We start from the raw sequence: 27,619 nt of genomic DNA, 5'->3' as shown, positions 1-27,619 counted from the left end.
TAGTGCCTGACCACTCCTGCTGCCAATGCAAAGTTGTTGAGAAGGAAGGGCTCCCTAGAGGAGACTGGGATGGACAGAGAGCAGGTTCCAGCTACACGGACCAGGCTCCAGTGTCCAAGATTTTTGGCACAGTCAGGAGGACTAGGCAGGTGGTGGAAGCGAAGCAGATGGGGGAGATTTTTGCACAGATGGACCATGAGGTCATCACGACTGATCCTGGGGCAGAGGCCATCTGTTTGTCTGTCTGCCCTCTGCCCCAGTTTTATGCATCTTGCTTAATGTGAGCAGCTGGTGTCTGGCCAGGTGTGTGTTACCATCAGAGAGACAAGCTGGACTCTCCAGGTGCTGGTGCTGGCGGGGCCCCCAGCAGAAGGCAGGACCTTCAGAAGATGCTGCCATCTGTAAGGTCTGCTCAGCCTGCAGGGCCGACCCAGGCCAGGACAGAAGGCCCAGGCTAGGAGGAGGGGTCCTTTGCTGTGATGTCAGTGTGTCTTTAACACCCAGTGGCAGAGTCCCTTTAACACCAGGTGCCAGGCACAGAAGGCCCTCGGGTGTTAGCGTAAACAGGTGGATACAAACTCTAAGGATGCACGTTGGCAGGACCAGGACTTCCTCCAGACTTGACGTTGATGGAGAGGAGCAGAGTTTACCAAACCAGTATCCTGAAGAAGTCTGCTGCTACAGAGCTCACTAGAAAGTTCTGCGGGAAAGACTGGGTGAAACAAACAGGTCTCTTTACTCTGGGTCTTCCCAGAGCCTAAGGTCTGCTCAGATACAATGTGGATATTTAAGGTGAGGCTGTAGCATGCAGCATGTCCTGAACTTCGCCTCTCCGGGAAATCTTGGTCTGGGAGATTTTTTATCAGTATCTCCTGGGACTAGTGCTTCATAGAACAAAATTTTCGAAAACGCCTCCCAAAGTTTCCCATGTTGCCCGCTTCTGCTCCGCAGGGCACACCCTCCTAGACCCTCCAGCACCACCTGCACGTTCCTGCCTCCAGTCGCTTGCTTATGCAGTACTTCCCCCGAATGCCGTTTATTTGCCCTCTCCCTTTGCGTATTCTGTGCGCCTTAAGTCCCACCCCTCCACCAAGTTTTCCATAGGCTTCCAGGGGGACATGACCGCTTGCTGCTTTCATCTCCGCAAATGGGCTGCAGCTGACTCGTGTTCTTTCTTTGTGTCCTGGAAGCACAGCCCAGGGCTGGGCAGGTGGCGCTCCAGGAGTTTGATTAGTTCAGGCCCTGCCAGGTGTGCGGAGTGACTACACCTGTGGGCAGGTGTGAGCCTCACCTCCAGTTCAGCAGGTGTAAAGCAGCCATACCTCCAGTCAGGAAAGAAATTTCTCCACCTCTGGAACGTCACTCCTTTCCTCTGCTTCTTACTATGCAAGGAGCGCGGGTCAGAGGGGAGGCAACCGGCTGATCTACTTACACGCTCTCTTCCTCTGAAGTGAAACCAGGGGCATTTTCTTATTTAATTATTATTATTATTTTATTTTTTTTCGGTACGCAGGCCTTTCGCTGTTGTGGCCTCTCCCGTTGCGGAGCACGGGCTCCGGACCCGCAGGCTCAGTGGCCATGGCTCACGGGCCCAGCCGCTCCGCGGCATGTGGGATCTTCCCAGACCGGGGCACGAACCCGTGTCCCCTGCATCGGCAGGTGGACTCTCAACCACTGCGCCACCAGGGAAGCCCTATTTAATTATTAATGCCCCAAGTCAGATGGTGACTGCTGTGTTAACCTCTGTTACACCAAATAGAGTCGGCCTAATAACCACCGCGGCGGGATTGATTTTCCCTCAGTCATCTCATAAGTATATATGTCTTTGGGATCTGTCCTCAGAGAGAGAGAGCCCGGGAAGCCCCATTAAAGTTAATGACTATGAGTTGCCCCCAGGTGGGGATGGCTCCTTTCTGGCTGCTCTTCACTCCACCTCAGTGAAATGTCGGAGACAAGTAGAAACACATTTTCTAAGATCAGTTCCCAAAAGGAACTGACTGGCAACAGACTAGGACTTGACCCCAGCCTCCAAGCATTTACGGACACATTGGAAAGATGAAGTCAATCTGCTGGGAAGGATGTCAGGGCAAGATGGGAGGTGATGAGCGCTGGACCAGCTGGCCAGGCTGGAAGCTACATGAGTGTAGTGTGCTGGCTTGTGGTAGGTGCCAAGCCCTGCAGCGGTGGGGGGAGCGGGGCTGGGGCCTGAGCTGGACCTGGCGTGGCAGGTGTTTGGATGTGCAGAGTTGAGGAAGAAGGGCATTGAGGGCAGGGGAGCCGTGTGAGCGAGGCTTGGCAGAGAGAAAGAGCAGGAGATGGGGCCAGCCTGACTGGGGAGGAGCGATGGGTGATAAGGTTGCATCTTTTAGACTGGCCGCTTCAAAGAAAAACTCTGAGGGCTGAGGGGGTCCTAGGGGAGTCACCTCTTCCACCCACAGGCCGACATCTTTCTCCCCCAACCACACCACCACAGAGGTGGACTTGGCCTCAGATGGCGAACTTTGTGAATGCTGGTGACAGGGCTGATTGAGGCTTGGGGGTGAGTCCTGGGGAGTATTCCCTGCTCGGTAGCCTTGACACACACACAGTAACGGAGGAGTGAGGCCTCAGACTGTGTAAATGCCACCTGGCTGGCGGTGTCCTGTGCTCCCGCATCCATTTCCACCTCCTGTGTGCTTATCCACACACCTGTTACCCTCTCTGTGCCCTGGTGCCCAGGTATCTCAACGCCCAGTGGGAGTCAGCCAAACTGTCCTGTCCAGATCTGACTCAGAGAGAAAGGTTTTCACAAAGATTTCAACAGATCTCCCAAATTATAGCCGCGATCCTAGTTACCTCCATCTGCCACCCCTCTTCCATCACAAGGATTAAAAGGGGCCAGAGGCACAGTCTCCTCTAGTCCAGGTGGCCTCACCCTTTGATATTCTAAGCTTCGTAAGTTTGAAGATGTGGCCAGGGGGTCCTCTCGGGAGAATGCTGGAGATTACAGGAGCGGCCAAAGTAACGAGACAGGGCCGTGGAAAGAATCAAGATGAGGCCTTCTCTGCAGTTTGCGTTCAGACTTTATGCCTTTCAGCGCTGCTGTCCCTTCGTTTATTTCGTTACTTGACTTATTTGATGTCTGATCAGCCCAACCCTCACCTGGAAGAAGATGCCCATCCTCCAAACTCAATGCCATGTCTTGGGCAGGCTCTTTCCCCTCCCAAAGGTGAAGGTCTCACCTTCTCTTTGAGGAGAATGTGTTGAAATGACCGGCAGCCCTAGCGCTGTGTAGGGTCCAGTGAGCGCGGGGCCTCCGAGGCCTGGGGGCCGGTGGGGTGAGCGTATGGGGGAGTTGGGAGCGGCTGTGGCTTGCAACTCCCAGACCGCATATTGTGCAGAAGCACCAGAATTGCTTTTCTCTTTCTTAACCGATTTTCAGAATCCATTTAGCCAGATTGTTTCCAGATCTCAGACAGGAAAACCTCATTAATCATCATTTGGACCCCCATGGTTACACAGAATTTGTGACAATTTGTTTATCTCTGAAGGAGCTGCTAAGAAAGAGTTTAACAAGGAAATTATTGGGGCTGGGAGGGGAGAGTTTAACCTTTCACAAAGGCAGGCGCTCCATTTAGCTTCCCTCGGAGTACAAGTGGGGGCGTGTGCAACATCCATGTTACTCTTCCTTGTCTCCAAGAAGGTGCTTCTCGTCGGTAAACTCCAGGTCAATGGACTAGAAATCCTCAACCGTTTCAATCTTGGGGACCCTTTTGCAATGTCAAAAGAGTTTCTATACCATCCCTGCCCCCAGTTGTTAGAAGCTGCTTTTTTTTTTTTAATGTGGCTGATTGAGAATAAAAGGTCCTTCGAATTCAGTAAAGCTTTTAAGCAAATCACGATCGCATCTGTGAACGCGGGAAATATAGTGCTATCTTTCTGAGTCATAGTGTTCGTTCAGTCTGTAGCTGATGTTTGAGCACACATGAATTGCAGGCCCCCTGGGGGTGGCTCTGGGGCCCCCTGCACCCTCACCAGGTGGGAACCCTTGGGCAGTTCTCTAAGGCTGTAGGACCACAGAGTCCTGGATAGGAAGGAGTCTCGGAGGTCATTTCAGCCGCTCCCACCTTAATGGTTCTCTGCCTCTATGAGGAGCCCTTTGTTGGGGAATCCTCAATTCAAGGTCCAAGGGGCTTGGTAGCTGGGTAGGCCCACTTAACCCCTGACTCAGGCTGTCACTTCAGGGGCCAGGAACAGACTCTACAAGCTGATTCCTCAAAGCCCCTTACCAGGCTATCCAAGCCCTTTGCCCCCGGTTTGGTATGACGTGCAGAGATGCATCACCCTGGGTGTCAGTGGCTGATACCCCATGGGAACAAGAAAAGTAAGGGCCAGCCTTCTGCGTGGCTTGTTGGACCAGAGCTGCTAAGAAGGGTTTTCTCAGCTTCCCCAGGGCCATACCAGACACCTTTTTTCTCTGCCTTCATTGAAGGAGGGAGTAGAGAGAGGAAGTGAATGGGCAAAGCACATCAAAGATGAGGGAGAAGGGACAGGGGGAGGGTGTTGTCCTTAAGGTAGAAGATCAGGGGTTTTTGGTCCAAGGATGGGCTCAGGGGCCTGAGGGCACCCTGAAATCACAGCCAAATGTCGTGCATATGTGCATTTTGTGGGGGAGAAGGTCTGTAACTTTCATTAGATTCTCAAAGTCCATGAACTAAAAAACTTTCAGAAGCTCTGGCCTAAAATTTCAACGTTTCCCTGACTCAGCCTTCCCACTGCCCGGTTACTCAGAAGTGGTGAAGTGTTACGGTGTTAGTCAAAGCCTGCAAGTGTGAAATATCAGCTGCTCATTACACGATGACGATGGGAAACTTTGCAGCTTAGCGAGCCTCTTCCGCCGCTTCCCGCGAGGAGTCATGGCCCCAAACAGATGCCTGGGAAGACGGTCTGATTAATGACGCTGCCTCCTTTGTTCTCCCACGCAGGGCCCAGGATGGTGCTCTCGGTGGTAGGGCTCCTTGTCTGCTCCCTCCTGCAAACCGTCCTCTCCCTCAACCCCGAGGACCCCAACGTGTGCAGCCACTGGGAGAGGTAAGATGCGGTTCTTGGACAGCCAGGCACTCCCTCGGGGCCTCACCCTGGGCTTGGCACTGTTGGGACAAAAGCAGAGGCAGGAGGTACGGAAGCTGTCCACCAAGGGCCTGCAGTCCAGCTGGGGACACAGCACAGATGCTGAAAGGTGGGCCAAAGCTGTGTAGATTCTGTCTGAGACTCAGTGCTCTGGGGGTCAGGGTGGGGGCGTTGAGTGACAGGCAACGTGACTGATGCAGTCTGGTAGTTGACAGTATTCCTCCCTGCATTTGCACTTACCGCCATTTTACAGATGAGGAAGTAGAGGCCCAGAGAGGCTCAGTGCCCATCCCCAGACAGGCGGACTGCAGTGAGAGGCTCTGGTCCAGATGAGCTGTGCTCCAATGCCACGATGCCTTCCTGGTCTCCCAGGACTGGCAATGATGCAGCAGCTCAATGTGCGGGGCAGCCAGCAGCCTGCCCCAAGCAGGGTAGGTGAGGGGGCCCTGCTGCTTCTGATCTGGTGGGGTTAGAGAGGGCTGACAGGGGAAGGGCAGCTGCATTGTGGCTGCGGCACTAGGTCCAGGGGGAACAGGCCGGGGCTCTGCAGATGGCCTGACTTTGAAGCACAAGGTGAAAGTATCGATTTTGGTGAGCAGAAAGACAGTGACCAGAGACCCAATCAGGAAAAACCGAATTATACCCTGGAATTGATTGGCCATGCTGACCAGGATGACTCTGTCACTTAGATGTTAATAAATCAAATAAATAAAATTAAGATGAGAGCCCAATGGGGGAAGCGGATGGTGGAGGAGGGCAGGTAAGTGGGGAGGGCCGTGCTCCATGCCTGTGAGGGTGAATGCCCCAGCCCCACGGCAGGGAAAGTCCCCCCACCCAGGGCCTGGCGGGACTGGCTGGGAGGCAGAGGGATGGTGCCCACACCAGCGTGGTCTCCAGTGACCGGGTGCTCCATGAGGGGTCCCGACAGAGTCGAGGCTGGAGCGGAAGGCAGCGTTGCCACCAGCATGCTCCTTTTTGGTGAAGTGGGAAGAACACGAGATCAGTGATGAGACCTTGGTTCACACCAGTCTGGAGTTTTCTGTCTGTTAGCCCTGTGACTTTGGGGATGTCTCTGAACCACTTGAAGCCTACCTCTGCCTCTGTAAAGTGGGAGGAATCGTTACCCCTGCCTCACAGGCTTGTTGGATGATCAAGGTACCAGTTTCATGAAAGGGCTTTGGGGACCATGAAGCTCAATTATTGTCTTTTCTTGTTGACAACTCCAGCTTTGCAGGAACAGTTATCACAGACTTCACTGCACATCAGGCACCCTGAAGTGCTGGTGAAAAGCAGATTCTCTTGGGTCCTCTCCGCAGAGACTCTGATTCCGTAGGTCTGGGGTAGAGCCTAGGCATATGCAGTTTTCATAAGCTTTCCACATGATTCTGTGGTGATCCAGGCCCCTTACCTCTTCTAGTTTTGGTGAATGTAAACCTTTATTTCCCAGTGGGTGAGGGAGAAAGCAGGTGACTCCCACATTAGTCTTTGGTTTGCAGACTTCAGTCTCAGCAATCTCCGTCTCATCCACCTTTCCCAGCTGGGACTCCGTTGCTTCCTGCCGAAGTCTGTGCTGTATCCCGGCTTCTGGAACGCCTCTTTCCTGTCTGCTCACCTCTGCCTTTCCCAGTGCCTCCAACCTCTCCTCCAGGAACCCTTCCCTGATGGTAGGGCCCACCCTGACTTCCCTTTTCTCTGAGCGCCATTTGCACCAGTGGATCAGTTCAAACTTAAACTAAACTCATTAATTTTCTAAACCTGCCTGACATGAATACATTTGGAATGTGGAAATATTCTGATCCGAACCTGCGCTCAGCTGGCGTTTCAGGCTGTTCGGGCTGTCAGCTGAAGTTACTGCTTTGATGGGAGGACAAGGAGAGACTCCAGCAGCTAAGAGGAGGTCTGGGGCTTCTCCTGCCCCTAGGGAGGAGGTCTTGTGTGATGCCCTGTGCCACCAGGCGCCTCCTCCTTCTTGGCTCTTCCAGCTGAGCTCCACTGCCATCTACACGTGGATAAGTCTAGTCTGTGTCATTCCAGGAACACACCCTGGTCCCCCGAGACCGCTTAGGGAGAATTTCCCAGCTGGATTAGTGCTTCTGGATGGCTCCTCGTTAATTATGCCCCTCCACCGTAAAACCCAGCAGAAGGACCTCCCCTGGCTAGCAAAGCCCAGCTTTACAAGATTAAGCTGGCCCCTCGTTAGCATGTTGGCAAATGAGCGTGTTAAACCACGCTTCACCCGGGGACTTGGAGTTGGTTCAAGTTCTGGTTGCCTGACTCGCTTGGCTCAGGGCACCCCTGCAGAGCTGGATCTGTTCCCCATGACACCCTCCCCACCGTCTCTGTTGGGCTGTTGCCCTTTCTCTGAGCACCCACTGTCCCTGTCTGTGCTACAAGGGGTGCCTGATTCCCCCAGGTGCTTAACGAAGGCAGGGAGTCTGGTCTGTGTGTGGTCTTTCTCCCCATCCCGTATTATGGTCAGGGAGGAACTATCCCTCAGTGCCTGGCAAGGAGGTGTGTCACTGCCAGTCATATAATGATGATGGCCAGCATCTATTAGACACTGACAGTGTACCTCTTAAGCATTTTATGTGTATTATCTTGTGTTGAGCTTTTTACCTGCGTTATCTTGCTTTACCTTCCCACCACTCTGAGAGACAGATACTATCACTGCCATCCTAATCCTTGCAATAATGATATGAAGTCCCTGGTAATAGTTATCATAGGTTTACAGGTAAGGAAATGGAAGCTTATACCAGCTAAGTATTATATCTAAGGACAGGCTGCTAACAAGTGACAGGGTTCAAACTTGACCCAGAGCCCCTGTACTCTTATCCTGCCTCTAAGTGAGAGACTCAGTAGAGATGCAGGAGCCCAGGGTCATAGATTTTCAGAGTTGGAAGGGGCTTTGGGACGCTAGGGGCGGGTGTCGAGCTCAGTTTCTCCAAGCCTGGAGATGAAATGGGTTCAGGCCATGCCTGCATAGACGTGTGCCTCTGACGCACATCTCTGATGTGCCGGCTGGTAGAGGCTCAGCAAGGACCCTTCTCACATCCTCCGTGCTTCAGAGAAACAGAATTTCCCACCACCCTGAGTACATGTGCATTGCTGACTGCTCCTGGCTTCCTCTTTCTGAATTCTAGACCTTTGACATTTCTGCCAGCAGAGAGCCTGCTAGAGACCCACTCGGGGGGCTGGCCTGCCCCAGCCCCCCTGCAAGTAAACCGACAGTTTTCTCAGGCAAAGCAGACGGGCTTTTATAGCCTGGACCTGGCCATCTGGACCAAGTGAGTGAGCCTTCTGGGGAAAAACACTGAATAATACCAACTGACATAAAAATTAATCCCTAAAATCTCAGCAGAGGTCCTCTCCCAGCCTGCATAGGAAGTGTGAGTCCTCACTTTACACCCTGGCTTCACTGCCTTTTCATACCTCTCCTGCCAGCACGGGCAGGTGGAAAGGTTTATTTTGATAAAGCTGGGAGCTGCTTCCCTGTGGTTTCTACACCCTGGTCCAGGTTTACAGTTAACAGGCAGGTAACAAGATACCACTTCGATCAGGAGGTCTGGGGGCATGTCCTCGTTGCATCCCCAGCTATACTAGAGACATAATAAAGCAGAGGGTAATGGGTGACCTTGGGGAAGTCACTTAACGTCTCTGATGCTCAGTTCCCTCATCTGTAAAATGAGGATAACAATGCCACCACCTACCTTATAAGATTGTGTGAGGGGACTTCCCTGGTGGCGCAGTGGTTAAGAATCCGCCTGCCAATGCAGGGGACACGGGTTCGAGCCCTGGTCCAGGAAGATCCCACACGCCGCGGAGCAACTAAGCCCGCGTGCCGCAACTACTGAGCCTGCGCTCTAGAGCCCGTGAACCACAACTACTGAGCCCGTGAGCCACAACTACTGAAGCCCGGTTGCCTAGAGCCTGTGCTCCGCAACAAGAGAAGCCACCACAATGAGAAGCCTGCGCACTGCAACAAAGAGTAGCCCCTGCTCATCGCAACTAGAGAAAAGCCCACGTGCAGCAACGAAGATCCAACGCAGCCAAAGAATAATAATAATAATGAGAAATTAAAAAAAAAGATTATGTGAGGATTAAGAGGGCTTAAAACATTTAACACAGGGTGTTCAAATATTAACAGTTATTGGTACCAGCTGTGTGGCCTGGACAAGCTGCCTCTAAGCCTTCATTTCTTCATCTGTAAAATGGGACCACTTATTTCATAGAGTTGCTGCAAAGATCAGCTTGCATGCATGTGCTCTGAAGACCATAAAGATCTGAACAAACATTAAGTAATTTAAAACGTGCTAGCTTTGGGCCCTCCAGAGCCACATAGAATAAATGGAAACCCTCCTTTATTCACTCTCTGTTAAATGAACAAATGAACCAGAACTTCGGAAAGTGAGCTGGGCCACAGGGCAGTAAGGGGTGTGTCCTGGATCTAGCCTGGAGTCAGGGAGGTTTGAATGCGGAGAGTACCCAGGGCAGGAGGAGGAGAGTGGGGTTGGGGTTGGGGCGGGGGTTGGAGCCCCTGGACACTTGGCTGTGGGGCCTGGCTCCCCTGGGGAGTGAGACCCCATCCCGAATATCAGCTCTGCCTCCCAACGGCTGACCACAGCTTCCATCTCCTGTCTGGTTCTCAGCTATGCCGTGACCGTCCAGGAATCGTACGCACACCCCTTTGATCAGATCTACTACACGCGATGCACAGACATCCTCAACTGGTTCAAGTGTACCAGGCATCGGTGAGTACCTCTCTCAGATGGTGAGGTGGGGGGAAAGAGGCAGGCCCTCAGGCTCACCTTCCTGCCCCCCTAGCAGATGGAGTCAGTGCACCGCCTGCATCCCCTTGGTACCCACTCTTGGTACTCACGGGAGAGGCTCTGCTGAGGGCTTCTTTGTAGTCAGAGCGGCTTATGGGCAGGGCAGGCTAGAAGTGCTAGAGAATTACTGCCCTTGGAGGGCATCCCTCACCCAATGACAGATGGGGAGTTAGTGGAAGCTTCCTTACCCTTAGGGTAAGAAGTTCCTTACCCAACTCTGAGGCATGTTCTGCACATATCTGTGGTCCCCAGCGGGATGGAACCTCAGTCACCCACAGCGGGAAGCTGCTCAAAAGTACACCCTGAATTGGCTGCCTTTACTTTCCTGTCTCATTTTACTACACCCCTCCCAGTGCTTCTTAGGATCATCTCCCAGATAAGCTACTTGCTTTTGCATCCTTGCCTCAGGGTCTGCTTCTGGGGGAAATCCAACCTCAGAGGGCCCCCGTCAGAGCACATGTAGCCCTGTGCAGTGTACCTGGCTTGGAGAACAGGGTGCAGGCTATAGACCAGCACCTCTTGGCGCCTTGGTCAGGCTGCCCATGGGAAGCACTCCATCTGAACGACTGCACGTGGGAATTCTGCTTCCTTGTCTGCAGTCCTCCTGGAAATCATGCCATGCCCTCATGGCACCAGAGAGACAGGAGAGGAAGGAAGAGAAAACATGTTTTCTTGGATGATCCTGTGCAAGTCACTCTATTTTGGGACTCCCTGTGTACTCATCAAACATGTAATGATCCTTGCCCCACCTACCTGCAGGGTCAGGGATGTGCAAATACTGTGAAAAGAGCAGGGGGAAGTGGGGAAAAGTGAGGTATTAGATACAGGCAAGGTAGCTTTGTTATTTGAGGGGTGAAAATTCAGCAGATGAAGGGTCAGTGAGGGAGTGAGAGAGAGGCTACCTGGTAGGCCCGTTTCGTAGTTTCTGAGCATCTGTGTTGTTTCCAGATTTTTTTGCTTCCTCTTTGTGGGCCGGGTCGCTCTTCGAGGTTATGCAGGAATCATGGTGGACAGAAATGCGGATGGGGAAACTTGCTCTATGCTGGAAGGCCAAAGTCCTGGTTTTCTTTGCGGGTTTTGCTAGTAACTTGTTGTGAAACACTGAGCATAGATATAATAGCTGCTTTAAAATCCTGCTAATTCCAACATCTGGGTCATCTCAGGGTTGGTCTTCCTTGACTGCTTCTGACAGAGGTACAATCTTCTAGTTTCTGTAATGTGTCTAGTAATTTTGAATTGTATTCTGGGCGTTATGAACAACAGAGACTGTAGAGACTGAATTCTCTTGTGTTCCTCCAAATTTGTTGTTGCTGTTGTTTGCTTGTTTGTTTTAGCAGCCAATTAACTTGGTTAAACTCAGTTTCCAAACTCTGAAAGTTCATATTTTCAGCCTTTGCTGGACTGCTTGGAACCTGCCCTGTACACGTGTAATTCAGGGGCCAGAAATTTGGGCAGAGATTTTACAAAGAATATGGGGCTTCCTCCTTGTGGCTGTCTCCTTTCTAGGGTTTCTCCTGTCACTTTCTAGTTGCTGGGTCTCCCCTCAGCTTGTCCTGTGGTTGATAGCAGCCTGGCCCCTGGCCCCTTCCCTCTCCTTCCAGAGGAAAGGAGCCAGCAAGGATGGGAAGGTAGAAGCAGTGGGGGACATCTTTCTCTAGGGAGGCTTTAACGATTCTGAGACCACCTCTCCACTGGAAGCGCTTGGGGATGACTCTGTTTGGTGGGAGGCATGGATTGAGTGACTTCTTAGTCAACCCTGAGTCATTCTTTATCTCGGAGGCTTATACAACTGAAATTGCCGGGAGCTGCCTTCCTATACCGGGGAAGTAGCTTCACTTAGAGGCTGGCTTACTTACCTTCCCTTATGGATTTTTGACAAAGTAGAATGACCTTAGTTTGTGACATTTCCAAATATCACAGATTTCCCTGGAGTCCTGCACTGTCATTTGTCATAAAGCGAGGGCTGTAAGCACTGGTAGGGCTGGCCCAGCCTGTGCTGTAGGACTCCCTGCCCAAGTTGGCCTGACCCTCCATGGAAAGCAGGCTATAGGCATCTCCAGTGACTGGACCCCGTGGCTCTGCCCCTCAACGAGGGGTCCACAGGGCAGGCTCCTCTGGGGTGCTGGTGGGGAAGTGAAAGAGCTCTGGCTTCAAGGCCCGAGGACTTGGGTTGAGTCCAAGTTACACCTTGACCGTGGGAAGTTACTTCCTCTCTCTGGTCTTTAATGGCCACTTCAAATCTCCTCCATTTTGACCTTATGTGTGAGGAAGGCGCTTTGCCTGTCAGTACCCAATTCTGACTCCCTCCTTAGGACTCTGTCCTCACACCATTCATTCCCTTGTCCTACTGCTTCATGATGGCCATCCCATTAGCCCAGAAAGCCACCCCTTGGGAACTGGCAAAGGGCAGTAGGTTAAGCCCAGTGGCTTTGAAACTAGAGTGACTTGCGTTTGAATTCTGCCTCTGAAACTTATTAGCTGTGTGACCTCAAACAAGTGATTTAACTTTCCAGTTTTCTCATCCAGAAAACAAAGGAGGAGAGTACATAAAACGAAATAGGAGTAAAAACTCTAAGAAAGAAATAAAGGGGGCATAATAATGCTACCTGCCTCAGATAGAGACTGAGTGATTTTGCCTATAAATCTCTGTGGCACAGGACCACGTCTCAACACTCAGGTCAGCATAAGAACTGGAACCCAGGTCTCTGACTCCCCGTCCAGAGCTTCTGCTCTCTGGATCTTAGCTTCTTCCTCTGCAGAGCTGGTTCTGAGCCTTCCCAAGATGGCATGCGGAGCTCTTTCCCAGGGGGTGTTATTTTTGGTGGGAGGGAGATTAATCTACTGTCTGGGACCTAGTCAGACTCAGAGGGTCCTTTTGCTGACTTGGCTTCAGTTCTCCAACTGGGTAGACCAATTCCCACAGGGCCATGAGCAATCATGGTTGGGGTGGTGGCAGTTGGCATAGAAACTCTCAGGGCCCAATTCCTATCAAGGTCACCCCATGGGCTGCTCCAGCTCTGGGTCTGGAGGTTTTCAGAAGTCCCCAGTTACTGTCCAGAAAGTATTTTCTGCAGCCCTTCTAAGTATCGCTCTGAAGGGATTGGCGAGAAGTCAGCAGGTGTCGCAAATGCTGCGGCCATGTCAGTGATACATTCTGCATCACAATGGCCCAGATCCCACCATCGATTTTTCTTTATTGTGTTCCATCATATTCGAAGCCACCATGCATTTTAAAGTAATTATTGAATGGCATCCTTGATATAGCTTAACACGAATATCATTCTAACAGGAGTGATTGATTTTCAATACTTTCAAGTGGCTTTCTTTTCTGTGCCGTAGGATCAGTTATAAGACAGCGTATCGGCGTGGGCTCCGGACCATGTACCGGCGGAGGTCCCAGTGCTGTCCTGGCTACTACGAAAGCGGAGACTTCTGCATACGTATGTGGGGGCTGCAGTGGGGAGGGGAGGGAAGGGGAACAAGGGAAAGGGAGGTAGGCCTGTTATCCAGGCCCTGGGCAGCAGGCCTCAGCTGACCTGAAGGCTCCAGAAATCATTGCCTGCTGCCGGTTCTGAGGGGATAATGGGTCTGGTGCAAACGCATTAGCACAGATTTGTCTACCAGATTAACCTCCTAAGAGGGTGCATGTTAGCACAGCAGTTCTAGGCTTTGATGGTGTCAGGAGAGAAGTGGATTCTTCTGGAGTGGGTGCTCTGAGGAGCAATGGGGAAGACGTGCTGAGCGCCTGGCGCAGAGCTGAGGTGCTCAAGAAGGAAGGAAGAGGGGAGTGAATAAATGGATGGAGAGATGGAGAGATGCATGGAGAGATGGATGGATGATGGATGGATGGATGGATGGATGGAAGTGAGGAAGCAGGGAAGGTGGGATCATTGGATGGCAAGATCGTAGCACCTAGAAGGAGGATGGCAAGAGTAAGCTCACAAGGGACTGGTTCCAGTAAATGGGAGGATTTCCAAAAAGGACTGGGAGACACTGAAGAAAAGGTGGGTGCATAAAAGATTCATGTCATCTCTTCCCCTGTGTGTCTACAGAAAACTGAAGCCTTAGTGCCCCCAGGGAGATAAGGGCCAAGTTTCTGGCGGCCACAGGCCCTCTGGGTGGAGGGCCTTGTCATGCAGTAGGAGACACCCAGGAGCCTGCAGATCTGGGTTCTGGTCCCATCTTCCCAGGCACGTTACTTTGGGCAAGTCACTCAACCTCTCTGGGAGGATGATTGTAGGGTCCTGTTGTCAGAGTCTAGAGGACTCTTTCCCACTCACCATTGAACAGTAGACGGGGCCAGTATGGAGCTTTCCATTGGGCATTAGGGGTTCCCTCAACTGCAGGAGAGTGTCAGAGTAGCTAGGAGCCCCCGTTTAATGACTGAGAGGAGAATCCAGCCCCAGAGCTTCTGCCTCTTCATCTGGAGGCAGATTTGGAGAGTGAATCTCCTTTTTAGTATTCTCCTTGCCATTCGGGAGGGTAGAGCAAGCTAGCACCAGAGAGAGAATTTGGGCAGAGTGGGCATATCGACATTGGGAATGAAACGACAATTTTCCCCTACTGACGTTACATCTCCCCTAATGCTAAAGAAACTCGATTCTAATTGCATTACAGGAATAAATGAAAAGTGCTCTCGAGAATAAGTGCAATAGTGATGGTTTCGCAGGAAAGATACAAAGATACTCACCCAAAGCAAACCCCAAAAGGCTGTTTCCCAGGAGCAGGGCAGAAGACTGGGCTGGAACAGACTGGGCCTTGGCTGACACTTCACCTGGGATGGGGTTACTGGGGGGTCCCAGGTGTAGAAGTGAGATCAGGTTGAAGGCTTTACTGCTGCTGCTCTGTCTGCTCGAAGCAGAGTGAAAGTCAGGTGTGGGGTGGGACACGGGATTTATAAAGCCTGAGCGGGATGGTTGTGAGTGGCCCTTTGGAGCTCAGGGCACAGTGATGGACTCAGGGAAATGATAAAGGGATTTTGGACGTCAGCGTGGGGCTCCAGGAATGGATGAGCGCATCCCCTTTCTAATTTCTATTCGTGGATGTTGGGAAAGCTCTTGGAAAATGAAGAGCAGAGCAGAAGCAGAGTGTCGTGATTGTATAGGCTCAGTCTCGCTGGCCGGGAAAGGTCGCTTATAACCTCCCACATACTCCTTCTGTAACGGCCAGGGACTGCCTGCCGAACTGGTGCCACAGACCTGTCCACCTCCAGGAAGCCAAGCTAGAAAAGCCCCTTTCAGGTCTGAAGGCTTTTCCTAGGAGGGCACAGGAGAGTTTCAGCAGCGAGATGGGGCGTTGTGGCATGCTGGGTGCTGGCAGTAATGGCACTGAAGGGCAAGGCCTGGGTTTGCAGCTCAGCTCTGCCAGTCCCAGCATCTTCCTCTTTACCCTCCTCGTCATCGCCTTCAGGGTACACACCCCATGCCAGGCACCATTCTGATCACTTTACATACATTAACACATCAACTCCTCACAAGAGCCCTCTGGGGTAGGTGCCCTCATTTCTCCCATTTTACAGATGGGGAAACTGAGTCGCAGAGCAATTAAGTAACTTGACCAAGATCACAGAACTAGAAAGTGATAGTATTGGGATTTGAACCTAGGCTCTGTGGCTCCAGAGTCTGCTCTGAACCACCCTGGACGGGCTACTTCTGTCTTCGTGAACCAAGATGTCACCTCTCAGAACGTCAGTTTCCATTCATGCAAAGCAGGAATAGTAACACCTACACCACCAGGCACAGCACAGGGTAGGGGCTTAATAAATGTCACCTCCCTACTTCATGGCTTTGGGTCTTAACATCTTTTCAGCCTTGGCTTTTCTTTTAATTTCTCAGGGCTCCACGGACCCTCTCCATGGGAAAATGCGCACTACATAGATAAACCTACACGTACACACATTCCTTTGCACACAATTTCAGTGGGTTCATGGATCCCTTAAGGGTCCTCCAACCCACGGTGAAGAGCTTCTGCCATGTGCCCATGTTTATCCACTCCACTTATATTTGTTGCTTCCTATTGTGCAAATGCTGGGGAATGTAGATGCAAAAGAGAGATGGTTCCTGCCTCGGGGAGCCTGCGACCTGGTGGGAGGAGGTGGTCTGGTTCACGAATACGTGCAACAGGGTGTTGTCGGTGCTTTGACAGGCAACTCTATAAAGTAGGGTGTAAAAAGGACTAAAGAGGAGGGGTTGTCTTTTAGCCACGCACTCTTGCTGAGTGTTAAGGAGAAATCCGCTACAGACAGAAGAGGAAGTCCTTGAAGGGTGTTTCAACCCAGTATTTATTAAATGCCTTCTCATTCTGCTTTGCAAGCATGTTAACTGATGGGGCCTGATCCAGGGAAATGGGTAGGGACTAGTCAGAGTCTAGGTGGTCATGGGAGTGAGGAAAGAGGTTCATGAAGCAAGTGGACCCTAGGGTGAGGTTACAAGAATAAACTTCTAGGGAAGGGCTTCCCTGGTGACGCAGTGGTTGAGAGTCCGCCTGCCGATGCAGGGGACACGGGTTCGTGCCCCGGTCCGGGAGGATCCCACATGCCGCGAAGTGGCTGGGCCCATGAGCCATGGCCGCTGAGCCTGCGCTTCCGGAGCCTGTGCTCCGCAACGGGAGAGGCCACGACAGTGAGAGGCCCGCGTACCGTAAAAAAAAAAAAAAAAAAAAAAAAACTTCTAGGGAAGAGTACAAAAATGATCACAAACATGTATTATCTTGACTGAGAACTGCAGAATTTCACAGCCGGAAGGAAACTCAGATCATTTAATTCAACCTTATCACAGTACAGGTGAGACTGACGTCCAGAGTGAGGAAGGGGCTTCTCCCAGGTTCCCAAAGCACAACAGTGGCAGGGCTAGGACTTGAATCTGGGACCACACACTCAGTCTAGATTCTTTGATGCCTCCAACTGTCTCTACTTCAAATTCATTTCTATATCTTCCTGGGTACCAGCTCGGTGCTAGGCCACTTGTAAGTCATGTTCTGATTGACACTGAGGGGATGCAGTGCAGAGAGGGATGTCAGTGGAGGTGATTTTAGGAAGAAGGGGGAACACGGAATGAGGATCAGGAAGTTACAGGGTAAAGAGTTACAGAGCATCACAGCCTAGGTGGCTTAAACAGCAGGAATTTATTGTCTCCCCGTTCTGGAGGTTAGAAGTCCACAATCAGGGTGTCAGCAGGGTTGGTTCCTTCTGAGGGACCATGTGGGAGGGAAGATCTTTTCCAAGCCCCTCTCCTAGCTTCTGGTAGTTCCTTGGCTTGTGGCCGCATAACTCTGTTCTTGACATGGCTTTCTCCCTGTGAATGTCTGTCTCTAAGTTTCCCCTTTTATAAGGACACTAGTCATATTGGATTAGGGCCCAGCCTGATGACCTCATTTTAACTTGGTTACCTCTGTAAGACCCTGTCTCCAAATAAGGTCTCATTCTGTGTTGCCGGGAGTTAGGACTTCAGCATATGTATTTTAGGGGGACACAATTCAACCCATAACAGGTGAGTGTCAGCCGTTACCAGGACTCTGTCCTGCTTATTGTGATGGGAGGAAAGGGAGAGGGAACCAGCCAGTCCCCCACGAGCTTTGTTGTCTCTCTACGAGACAGGGGAGACCCCAGGGTCTGGGAACTTGTGAGAGGGAGAAATGGTATTGAGAGGGTGAAGGATGGTGCCCAGGGTGCTAGGTGCCAGATGAGAAGCTTGTAAACCTGGGAGCACTCGTGAGCTGCTGCCCTGTAGCCCCTGAACCTCCATTCCTCCCTCTCCACCCCTTGGAGGCCAGAAACCTCCAAGTTCACAAGGACCTGGTGAGAACCCATTTGATGCCAGAGTCCTCAGGACCCTGTACAAGAGCGTCACCTGTGCTCTGAGAAGGGACAGGGGGACATCGACCTCCCTCCAAAACCACCTTCCTGGAGACTGTTTCTTGGCAGGTGCTAGGAGGACGCTTGCCTGGGAGTGAAAACCTTGGTTGACTCTGCCACCAGTTTGCTGTGCAATCTTGGGCAAGTCCCTTTGCCTCTCTGGGCCCACAGTGGCATAGGATGGATCGTCCCTGTGCATGGAAGGAGGAAAGATGAAACAATGAGTGAGAGTGTCCTGGAAAGCATAAAGCTTGGTACAGATGCAGGGTGGCCTATTTTTCCTCCTCTTTGTACCATTTCCTCTGACCCAGAACTGCCACCCTCATCCCAGAGCCCTTGGCAGCCCTTCTAGAACCATCTGCACCAGAGCTGCCTGTCCCCTCCCATTATCTACAGAGACAGCTGAGTCCTGGCCGCTCTTGGTTGCCCAAGCATCAGACATTTCCTGAAGATCAGTGGGTACAACACATTTCCTTCTTTCTCTTTTCTTGCGAGATAGGGCGGTGAGCATTTCGGGAAGCTCTGTTCTTTGAAAATATTGGCCCATGTCAGACTGGATGAGCTGGGTTACGCTGCAGTGATAAACAACACCCAAATCCCAGTGGCCTAAAACAATAAGATTTTATTCCTTGTTCATATTACTTGTCCATTGTGGGCCAGCTGGGGTCTGCTTTTTGTCAATGTCACTCCAGGACCCAGGCTGATGGAGCAATGTTGCTGGTTGGCTTGGCAGAGAGTAGAGGGTCTGGCGGGTCTTGAAGGCGGAGGGCCAGAGATATTTAGTGAGTAGTATTAATGTTTATCACAGGTGCCATAGATGCCACAGTAATTACAATGCACCATTCATGCAAATACTTTATTGAACACCTGATAACCTAATCTCAGAATCACCTGGAAGACTTGTTACCATGCGGACTCCTGGGCCCCAGGCTCCGAGTCTCAAATTCAGAAGGTTTGGGGTGGAACTGGGGAATTTGAATTTCTAACAGGTTCCCAGGTGATGCTGGTGCTACTGGAATGGGACCCACACTTTGAAAAACCACTGGTCTTCGTTACGCTAAGTCATGGCTGCTGTGCTGACCTCAGCTTCTGGTCAATTGCAAAGAGCCCAGCGGGTTCTTAACAGGTGCATCCCCTTGGTATTCAGGGCTTCTCCTGATGGGTAACAGGAAGAGAGCACGTCTCAGAGTAGTCAGCAAAGAGGGGGAATTTCTCTACACAACCTCCCTGTCTCTTATTTCCCCTTGGTCAGAGTCTCCCCCTGTGGAGCAGTAACTCCCCCCCGACTTCCAGACCATGTAGTCTAGCCCTTTCAGTGGCTGCTGGGAATGCCGGAGCCCACCCGGGGCCATGTGGTTTTCATCCAAATCCAGAAGCTGAGGGATTAGCCAGAAACTCCAGGTATGTGGCTGCTGGGCCGAGCTGTGGCCCGGGAGAGTGCTCAGCATACTTGGGTACCTAGTTGGGTTGTCCGTCCGTGTGATGGTGGCTGAGGGGCCGGGAGCCACAGCAGAAGATCTGGGAGATTGGCTGCGCCACAGGAACCTGAGGGGTGCGTAAAACTTAACTCCAGTAAATGCCTCACGCCATTTTGGGATTTAGGTGCCCCTGCTTTACTATTGCAGTTGTTTTGTACAGTGACTGTCATCTAAATGGAAATGTAACTCACGTTGACTGGTTTCTTTGCTCCCACCTCTTGCCTCTCACTTCTCCCTTCTTGGTTTGGCTTCATTGTTCTTGAAGGGTCTTTTTTTTTTTTGCGGTACGCGGGCCTCTCACTGTTGTGGCCTCTCCCGTTGCGGAGCACAGGCTCCGGACGCGCAGGCTCAGCGGCCATGGCTCACGGGCCCAGCCACTCCGCGGCATGTGGGATCTTCTCGGACCGGGGCATGAACCCGTGTTCCCTGCATCAGCAGGCAGACTCTCAACCACTGCGCCACCAGGGAAGCCCGAAGGGTCTTTTTTTAGTGGCTCTTTCCAGAAGGGTCTATGAAGTGATCAACTCTTAAATGTTTTACTTGTCTGAAGATGCCTTTAGTTTGCTCTCACGCTTGGTTGGTGGTTTAGCTGCTGATGGAATTCGAGGTTTTCAGTCATTCTCCTTCAGCAGTTTGAGAATGTTTTTCCGTTGTGTTCTGGACTTTGTTGTTGCAGTGCTCTGCGGTTTCCCTAGGATGTGTCTGGGTGTGGGGTTATTTTTATTCATACTGTTGGCTCCCCAGAGGTATACATCTTCTTCAAGCTAAGGATTCATGTGCTTTATCAGTTCTGGAAAATTCTCAGGCATATCTCTTCAAATATCTCCTTTCCTTCATTCTCCCAATTCTCTCCTATTCGAGCGCCAAACTGTTGGGCTGTCTCACTGCTGCCTCCTCTATCTCTCCTAAGCTCTAATTTTTCATCTCTTTATCTCTCCAGGCCGTATCTTGGACATTTTCCTCATATCCATTTGTTTCAAATCCTTTTGCTCTGCTAATTAACCTGTCTTTTGAGGTCTTAATTCCAATGATAACTTGTTTCATTTCTAGTTCTCTTGTTTCTTTTTCAAATCTGCATGTTTCTTTCCCACGGTGTCCTATTCTTTCATTATGTATTCTAATCCTTCTTTTATTGCTTTAGTTATTTTAAACATATTCCTTTTGTAGTCTCTTTAGATAATTCTATCTTGAGCTCTTAGTTCTATTGGATCAGGTTCCTGGAGTATCAGTTCTCCTGTTTTTGGAGACAGCTGATTCTTCCTGACCATGGATTGTTCCCTCATATAGGTTGTAATTTTTTTTTCCTCTTCTTCTTTTTTTTTTTTGCTATGAACTCTTTAGCCTTTTTGCCCCTCCCCCATGTCCCAGGTTGTGCAAGAGCCCTACACATTAGTTTTGCATTTTCTTACTAAGCACTCTAATGTTTTTTACTGGCTCGTGACCAGTTTTTGCATTGATAATTTGGTTTGAGATTCCACGATGTGTGTGGTGAAGGCTTAGGGGTCTTCCCTTTAAAAAAAAATTGCTGTGAAATTCACATAATATAAACCATTTTGAGATATTCAATTCAACGGCATTTAGTGCATTCACAATGTTGCGTAACCACCAGCTCTTTCTAGTTCTAAAACATTTTCGTCACCGCTAAAGGAAACCCCGTATCCATTAAGCAGTCACTCCCTATTCCCCCCTCCTGTTTTCTGCTTCCTGTGGGAGACATTTTTCCTCATCCACAATCCCTGTTTATTCTTAGGCTGGTTAGGCAGCATTTTCAAGCATCCCCTCCATGGAGCTGGCAAGTGCCAAGGCCCAGTCTGCCCATGTGGGTGTTAACCCCCAGGCTCCCGGCCTGGGCTGAAGACTAGGGGTAGCAGCTAACCAGGGCTGACGTTCCCTGGGCTACCTTAGCTTCAGCACCTGACCTTCTGCGACTGCTATAAACTACCCGCACCTTTTTCTCACACTTGGGGATTTACCTTTCTCTTATTAGAGTTCAGGTGTGTATTTTTAAAACTATTTTAATTTTGCTTGGGAGGCATTTTTGTAGCAGGGGTGCCTACATTAGCACTTTTTACCTTGTCACTGGAACTGCCCCTGGTGTATAGCTAGTGGTGGAGTGGGGAGACTTATAACCAGACCCTGTGACATTGAATTCAGTGCTCTCTTGGACTGACTGGTAACTTCCAACAACATAATAAAACATACTAAAACAATAGTGTAACTTCTGGTGGTTTACCCAGCATTTCCCATAGAGTGTATCACTTGGTCTTCACAGGCTGGAGAAGTGAGTATTATTGTTACCACCCTGTACAGCAGAGGAAACGGCAGCTGGGTGAGGCTAAGTGATGCGTCCACATGGACAGGTGCAACCCAGGAATTGAGATCAACTTGCAATCCTGTACTTTCCCCTCCTTCAGTGGATTTTCTCTCGGCAGGAGAGACCTGTGGCCAGGAGAGGAAAGGGGGGGTGAAATAAGAGGGGAGGTGGAGAGGTTTATAGGGAGAAGAAGGGACTGAGGGCAAACCGGTTTGATTTTGAAATTTTGCTAAGGTGAGTCTGATAGGTGCCAGGATCCAGGGTAGTGAGTCCTAGGGATTGCTGCGTGCGTGCGTGCGTGTGTGCACATGTGTACACAGAGCTGTGGGTCCTGTCTGAAACACGTAGCTGCCAGGTAAAATAATTCTCTGCTGACCCTCTAAGAGGCTCCCTAGGGAATCCTGCCAGCTGCCGTCACCAGAAACAGTGCTGCTGCCACTCCCTTGGGTCACCAACACCTGGCGCTGAGCTTTGCTACCTAGAACAACATTCATCCTTCCATTTGTCCATCTATCTATCAACATTTATTAGATACCTGTGCCTTGAAGGCACTACGGAATCCTGGGAATAGAGAGACGAATAAGAAGCATGTGGTCTAGTGGGAAAAATGGTTTTATATATATGTATGTGTGTATATATACATATAGTAGACATATATATGTAATACTATCTTTAACTTTTAAAAGATTTCAGCACAGTATAATAAGCACCCTTCAAATAAGCAGGCAAGGACACAGAGGGTGTCACCAGGCTGGTGGTGGGGAAGGAATAGTTGCCTAGCTGCCCCGGCAGGTCCCCGCTAAGTAGCCGAAGCTGGTGCAGCCACCACCATCTCGTCGCCCGTCTGTGGGCTTAGGGCACTGATTTAGGATGCCCAGGGCGGCTGATTCACGCTGACCAAACATATAAAATACTGACGCTTAAGGCTGCAACTGATAAATTCACGTACGGTGGGAAAGAAGGACCAAAGACTTGCTCTTGTTCACTTGTGAGTACTTTTCAGGCCCTCACTAAATAATTGTTGAATGAGTAAATTCATGGTCCAGGCACCCCCAAGGCCCAGTGGGTTCTCTGGACACCCCTCCTATCAGCACCTGTTTTGGATTCCTTGTGTTTCACTCCAGGGCACCACCTGGCAGTGTGGGAGGTTTGGGAGCCACGTGGTAGTTGGTTCCAGGTGCTCTGAGCTCACAGCCCCTGGGTCCCCTCTGTCACTCTGTCCCACTGGGTGTGATGCTGCCTTACCCGTCCCTCTCTCCCACTCAGAAGTGAGTTCCTGAAGCAGAGGAATCGTGTCTTCTACATGGAGTATACCCAGGGCCTGGTACTTAATAATCATTGAACGAGTGAGTGACTGAATGAATGAAATAGACTCATACCGCCAATACTGAGAGACATCTTAGGGAGAAGCAACCAGTTCTGTCTGGGGAATCCAAGGCCAGGGGGATCAAAGAAGACTCTTCGGAGGAAGTCAGTTTTGAGCTGAGCCTGAGATGAGTAGGAACTTGGCTGGAGGACAAGAGATGGGCAACGGTTAAGAGCCTGAGTTTTGAAGCCCACTCCTTCTGTGCGACGCTCAGACTGTTATTTCACCTCTCTCTCCCTTGGTTTTCTCATCTGTAAAATAAGCTAGGGCTGTGTTAAGTACCTACCTCTTTAGGCTGCCATGAGGATTAAATGAGTTACCGCAAAGAAAGCATTTAGGCCAGAGCCCAGCACAGAATAAGAGCTCGGTACATGTTAGCTGCTGCCGTTCGTATTATTTTTGTGAGGGAGGGCATTCTCTGGCAGAGGGGACAGCCTGAGCAAAGATGAAAGAGCAGACAGGATCAGGACACTTCCAGCAGGAGCACAGGTGAAAACGTGGTGGGAGAAGGGGCTGGGCCGGGCCGGACCCTCAGCACCACACACTGAGGAGACTGGACAATTTCATGAGGTCATTGAAGGGTTAAAGCAGTCAGTGACATGCTCACGGTGGTGTCAGGAAGCCACTGCTCTGGGGGCAGTAGCGTGGAGGACCATGGAGGGGCTGAAAGACAAGTTAGGAGGTATGTGCAGGGGTGGGTGAGCCGTGGCTGTGCCCCTTGACTTTGGTCTGGCCTAGCCCCGAGCTTCCCTGCTAGCAATGCCCCCCGCCCCCTGCAGCAAGTGTCAACAGGGATTTTTGTGCTGACACAGCTGGGGAAAGATGTAGGTGCTGCTTCTTCATTACCAGCTGCAACTGTAATTAAACCTCTGCTATCCGGACTGGGTGGCCTCTGAGGGGAAGCCTTTATTAGTGTCAGAGCAGTTGGGCATTTATTTAAGTCCCCTTCCTGGTGTCCTGGGCCGAGTAAAGCCTGTGAAATAGCGAACCTGTCCCCAGGCTAACTCCCCACTTCTCTATGGAAACTGCTTAAAGGCTCCCACTTCCCATCTTCTGAATTCCCTCAATGTCTACAGAATACCACCTCCAACTTCTGGTCTTTGTTGGGAGTTTGCTGCTTCTCTGATGTTCTCACCGTGCTCTCAACCCCACGTGGCCTGGCCCCAGCTAACTCTGACCCCTTTCCTCCCGCGCTCTCCCTCCCATGCCGGCCTCCTTGATCTTTCTGCCTGTGCCTCGTGTTCCCGCCTCAGCACGCAGGAAGCCCTGTTTGCTTTTCCCTCTGCCCATATGCTGTTCCCACACACACCATGTAGCTCACTCCCTATTTCACTTAGTATCTTCTCACGTTATCAGAGTCTTTCCTGACCACCCTGTCTGAAATAGCAGTCCCCTCTCTGACATCTTTGTTTGCCCTTATCTTGTTTTGTTTTGTTTTTTTTATTGCAATATAGTTGACTTACAATGTTGTGTTAGTTTCAGGTGTACAGCAAAATGATTCAGTTATACATACATATATATATATATCTGGTTTTTTCAGAATCTTTTTTCCTTATAGGTTATTACAAAATATTGAGTATAGTTCCCTGTGCTATACAGTAGGTCCTTGTCGGTTATCTATTTTATTATTAGTGTGTATCTGTTAATCCCAAACTCCTAATTTATCCCTCCTTCCCCCTTTCCCCTTTGGGAACCATGTGTTTCTTTCCTATGTCTGTGGATCTGTTTCTATTTTGTATATAAGTTCATTTGTATCATTTTTTTTCAGATTCCACATTGAAGCAATATCATATGATATTTGATTGACTTCACTTAGTCTGATAATCTCTAGGTCCACCCGTGGTGCTGCAAATGGCATTATTTCATTCGTTTTTATGGCTGAATAGTATTCCATTGTATATATGTACCACATCTTCTTTATCCATTCATCTGTCGATGGACATTTAGGTTGCTTCCATGTCTTGGCTATTGTAAATAGTGCTGCTATGAAATTGGGGTGCATGTACCTTTTCTTCTTTAATAAATTTATTTATATTTTATTTATTTATTTTTGGCTGCATTGGGTCTTCATTGCTGCGCAGGGACTTTCTCTAGTTGTGCCGAGCGGGGGCTACTCTTCGTTGCAGTGTCTGTGCTTCTTGTTGTGGTGGCTTCTCTTGCTGTGCAGCACGGGCTCTAGGTGCATGGGCTTCAGTAGTTGTGGCATGTGGGCTCAATAGTTGTGGCTTGCGGGCTCTAGAATGCAGGCTCAGGCTCAGTAGTTGTGGCACATGGGCTTAGTTGCTGCGTGGCATGTGGGATCTTCCCAGACCAGGGCTCAAACCCATGTCCCCTGCATTGGCAGGCAGATTCGTAACCACTGCACCACAAGGGAATTCCCTGTATCTTTTCGAATTAGGGTTTTCTCCACCTATTCTGTTTTTTAATTAGCATTGTCACTACCTGGCATAGAGACATAAGATATATATTTTTTATTTTCTGTCTCCCTAACTAGAACATATGCTCAGTAGGAACAAGGGACTTTGATTTGCTCCTAGCTGAGAGCTCTACTCCTAGTACAGCACCTGGCATATAGTAGGTGTTCAGTAAGTGATAAATGAAAGAACAAACAGATGAACTGTAAGCTTTTAAGGGCAGGAGCAACCTTTTTTTTTTTGCGGTACACGGTCCTCTCACCGTTGTGGCCTCTCCCGCTGCGGAGCACAGGCTCCGGATGCACAGGCTCAGCGGCCATGGCTTACGGGCCCAGCCGCTCCGCGGCATGTGGGATCTTCCCAGACCGGAGCACGAACCCGTGTCCCCTGCATCGGCAGGCGGACTCTCAACCACTGCGCCACCAGGGAAGCCCAGGAGCAACCTTTTAAAAACATGTCACTGTATGGTCTACAATGGCTTATATTGTGCCAGGCACATAGTAGGGACTCAGAAAATACTGAGTGATCAGGTACTTCTCAACTCTTCCAATTCTGCCTCACCCCTCCCATCTGATTCAAGACTTCCCCCCCCGCACCTCCCACTGCTGCTTTCTCTAAATGCGGTACCCCAGACTCCTTATCATTCTGAATTTCGCTTCCCCAGGGTCTCGTTGGGTCTGCTGATCTTCAGCACCCCACCCTGGCACCTGAATTCTCCACATACCCACTCTCTGGGACTGTGTATAGGCTGCTCCTGCTTCCTAGAACCCTTGGTCCTGTTTCCACAGTTTCTGCCTAATGGCTTTTGGAGACTCCGCGCGTAGCTGCCTGGTGTCTGGGAAGCCCCACGGGACACCTCCCTCGTCCTCTCCCCTCCGGGTCCTGATCTCAGCCCCTTTCCCCCACAACTGCCCTTACAACTGTCAACTTCTTTATCCTCTCTCTCCCTGGATGGTGAGCTTGTTGAGAGCAGAGGCCCAGGACCCCTCTGTATCTCAAGCACCCAGCCCAGGGCCCGGCAGGGAACATGCCTTTGCAGCCTTATTGATTAGAAGGAGAAAATGTGGGCTGGCTTTTCCTGGGGACCCTCCAAGGACCCCCAAAGGAGTGGTTTCTGGGCAGGGCCCTGAGACCCCAGAGTGAAGGGTGGCCTGCCCCAGTTAGGGTTCTCATCCCTACTCCCTCCATCCCCTTGGGTCCCCAGAGCTTAGTGTTACATGTGTGTGAAGAGTCTGGAGAGCCTGTTCCGGGGCTCTGTGGGGACTGAGTCTGCTGTCCCAGAACCTCTGTGTTGGGCTGAGCTTGCAGTCATGCGAAGGCAGTGAAATTTTTCCCGCAATGCCTTCTGATTTATGGAGCTCTTCCTTCCCTTCTGGCTCCTGGCCTTTGTAGCAGAGAGGTTTCACAAAGTGGCCATTGCTGGGTTTCGTGGACGATGGACATGTAGTCCCCAGCCCTCCTCTAATGCTTGCTCTCTGATTCAGGACAGCTGAGTGGCTTCAGTGAGGGTGAAAATGGTGGCTCAGAGCCTCCGTCTGCCCCCTGATGGCCACTTCAGTACTCTTGGCTTTGAAGGGCTCTGATCAGCTGCCTGTCAAGTGGGTGGGGTGGGGACAGGCTGGAGAAGCTGGCCACCTCCTCATACCATGCGGGCCAGGCATCGGCCAACACTCAGGGAAGGCTTGAGAGTCAGGTCCCGTCAACTTGTTGCAGGCACATATTCCACTGCCCCCAGCTTGTCTGTCCCTGGGGGTAAGAATGAAAATATTTAACTACAGGTATAGAACTTCTACCAATAGGGTTAGAATGGAATAGGGTCTTAGAGGCCTGCTGTGGGGCTGGGGGTTAACCCTGTAGGTACTGGATTATGGGTAGATGGAGGGGGCTGGGAGAGGGGCAGTGGTGGCAACCACCGACCAACCAGAGCAGAGATTTTTCAATATTTTAATACTCAGTACCCTTCTTCCCTGAACCAGAGCACCTGGGTCTTATTTGACCCTGGAGATGTAATATGTCTGGATCCTTGAGGAAGGGGCATCTCAGCTTAAGCATCTGGCTCGGGGTGTGGGGGGGGCACTGCTTTCAACCCATGAGAGGGGTGTCTGTGTGGCATCTAGGGCCTGACAATGTAAAGGTCAAAAGCACGGGCCCTGGCACTGGACTGCTGCCTCCCGCCTTCGTGACTGTGGGCAAATTACTTAGCTTCTCCGTGCCTCTGTTTACTCCATGGTAAGGTGGTGTAGCAAGAGTACCTTCCTCA

General features: G+C 50.8%; 1 protein-coding gene across 2 annotated transcripts in view; it reads left to right on the top strand.

The window, feature by feature from the left end:
• The first annotated feature begins 4,972 nt into the window (after nt 1–4,972).
• The window catches only part of MEGF11 (multiple EGF like domains 11), a 234,380-nt gene continuing 211,733 nt past the window's right edge, over nt 4,973–27,619 (top strand). For both annotated transcript variants that reach the window (XM_065870890.1, XM_065870889.1), the window contains exons 1-3: nt 4,973–5,070; nt 9,756–9,857; nt 13,275–13,375. In XM_065870890.1, the coding sequence (XP_065726962.1) occupies nt 4,973–5,070; nt 9,756–9,857; nt 13,275–13,375 (301 nt within the window). The remainder of the gene's footprint in view (nt 5,071–9,755; nt 9,858–13,274; nt 13,376–27,619) is intronic.

Source organism: Phocoena phocoena, chromosome 2, assembly GCF_963924675.1.
Source record: "Phocoena phocoena chromosome 2, mPhoPho1.1, whole genome shotgun sequence".
Taxonomy (NCBI): Eukaryota; Metazoa; Chordata; class Mammalia; order Artiodactyla; family Phocoenidae; genus Phocoena; species Phocoena phocoena.
Note: the sequence above shows the minus strand (reverse complement) of the source record. Positions and strands in the feature narration are given on the sequence as shown.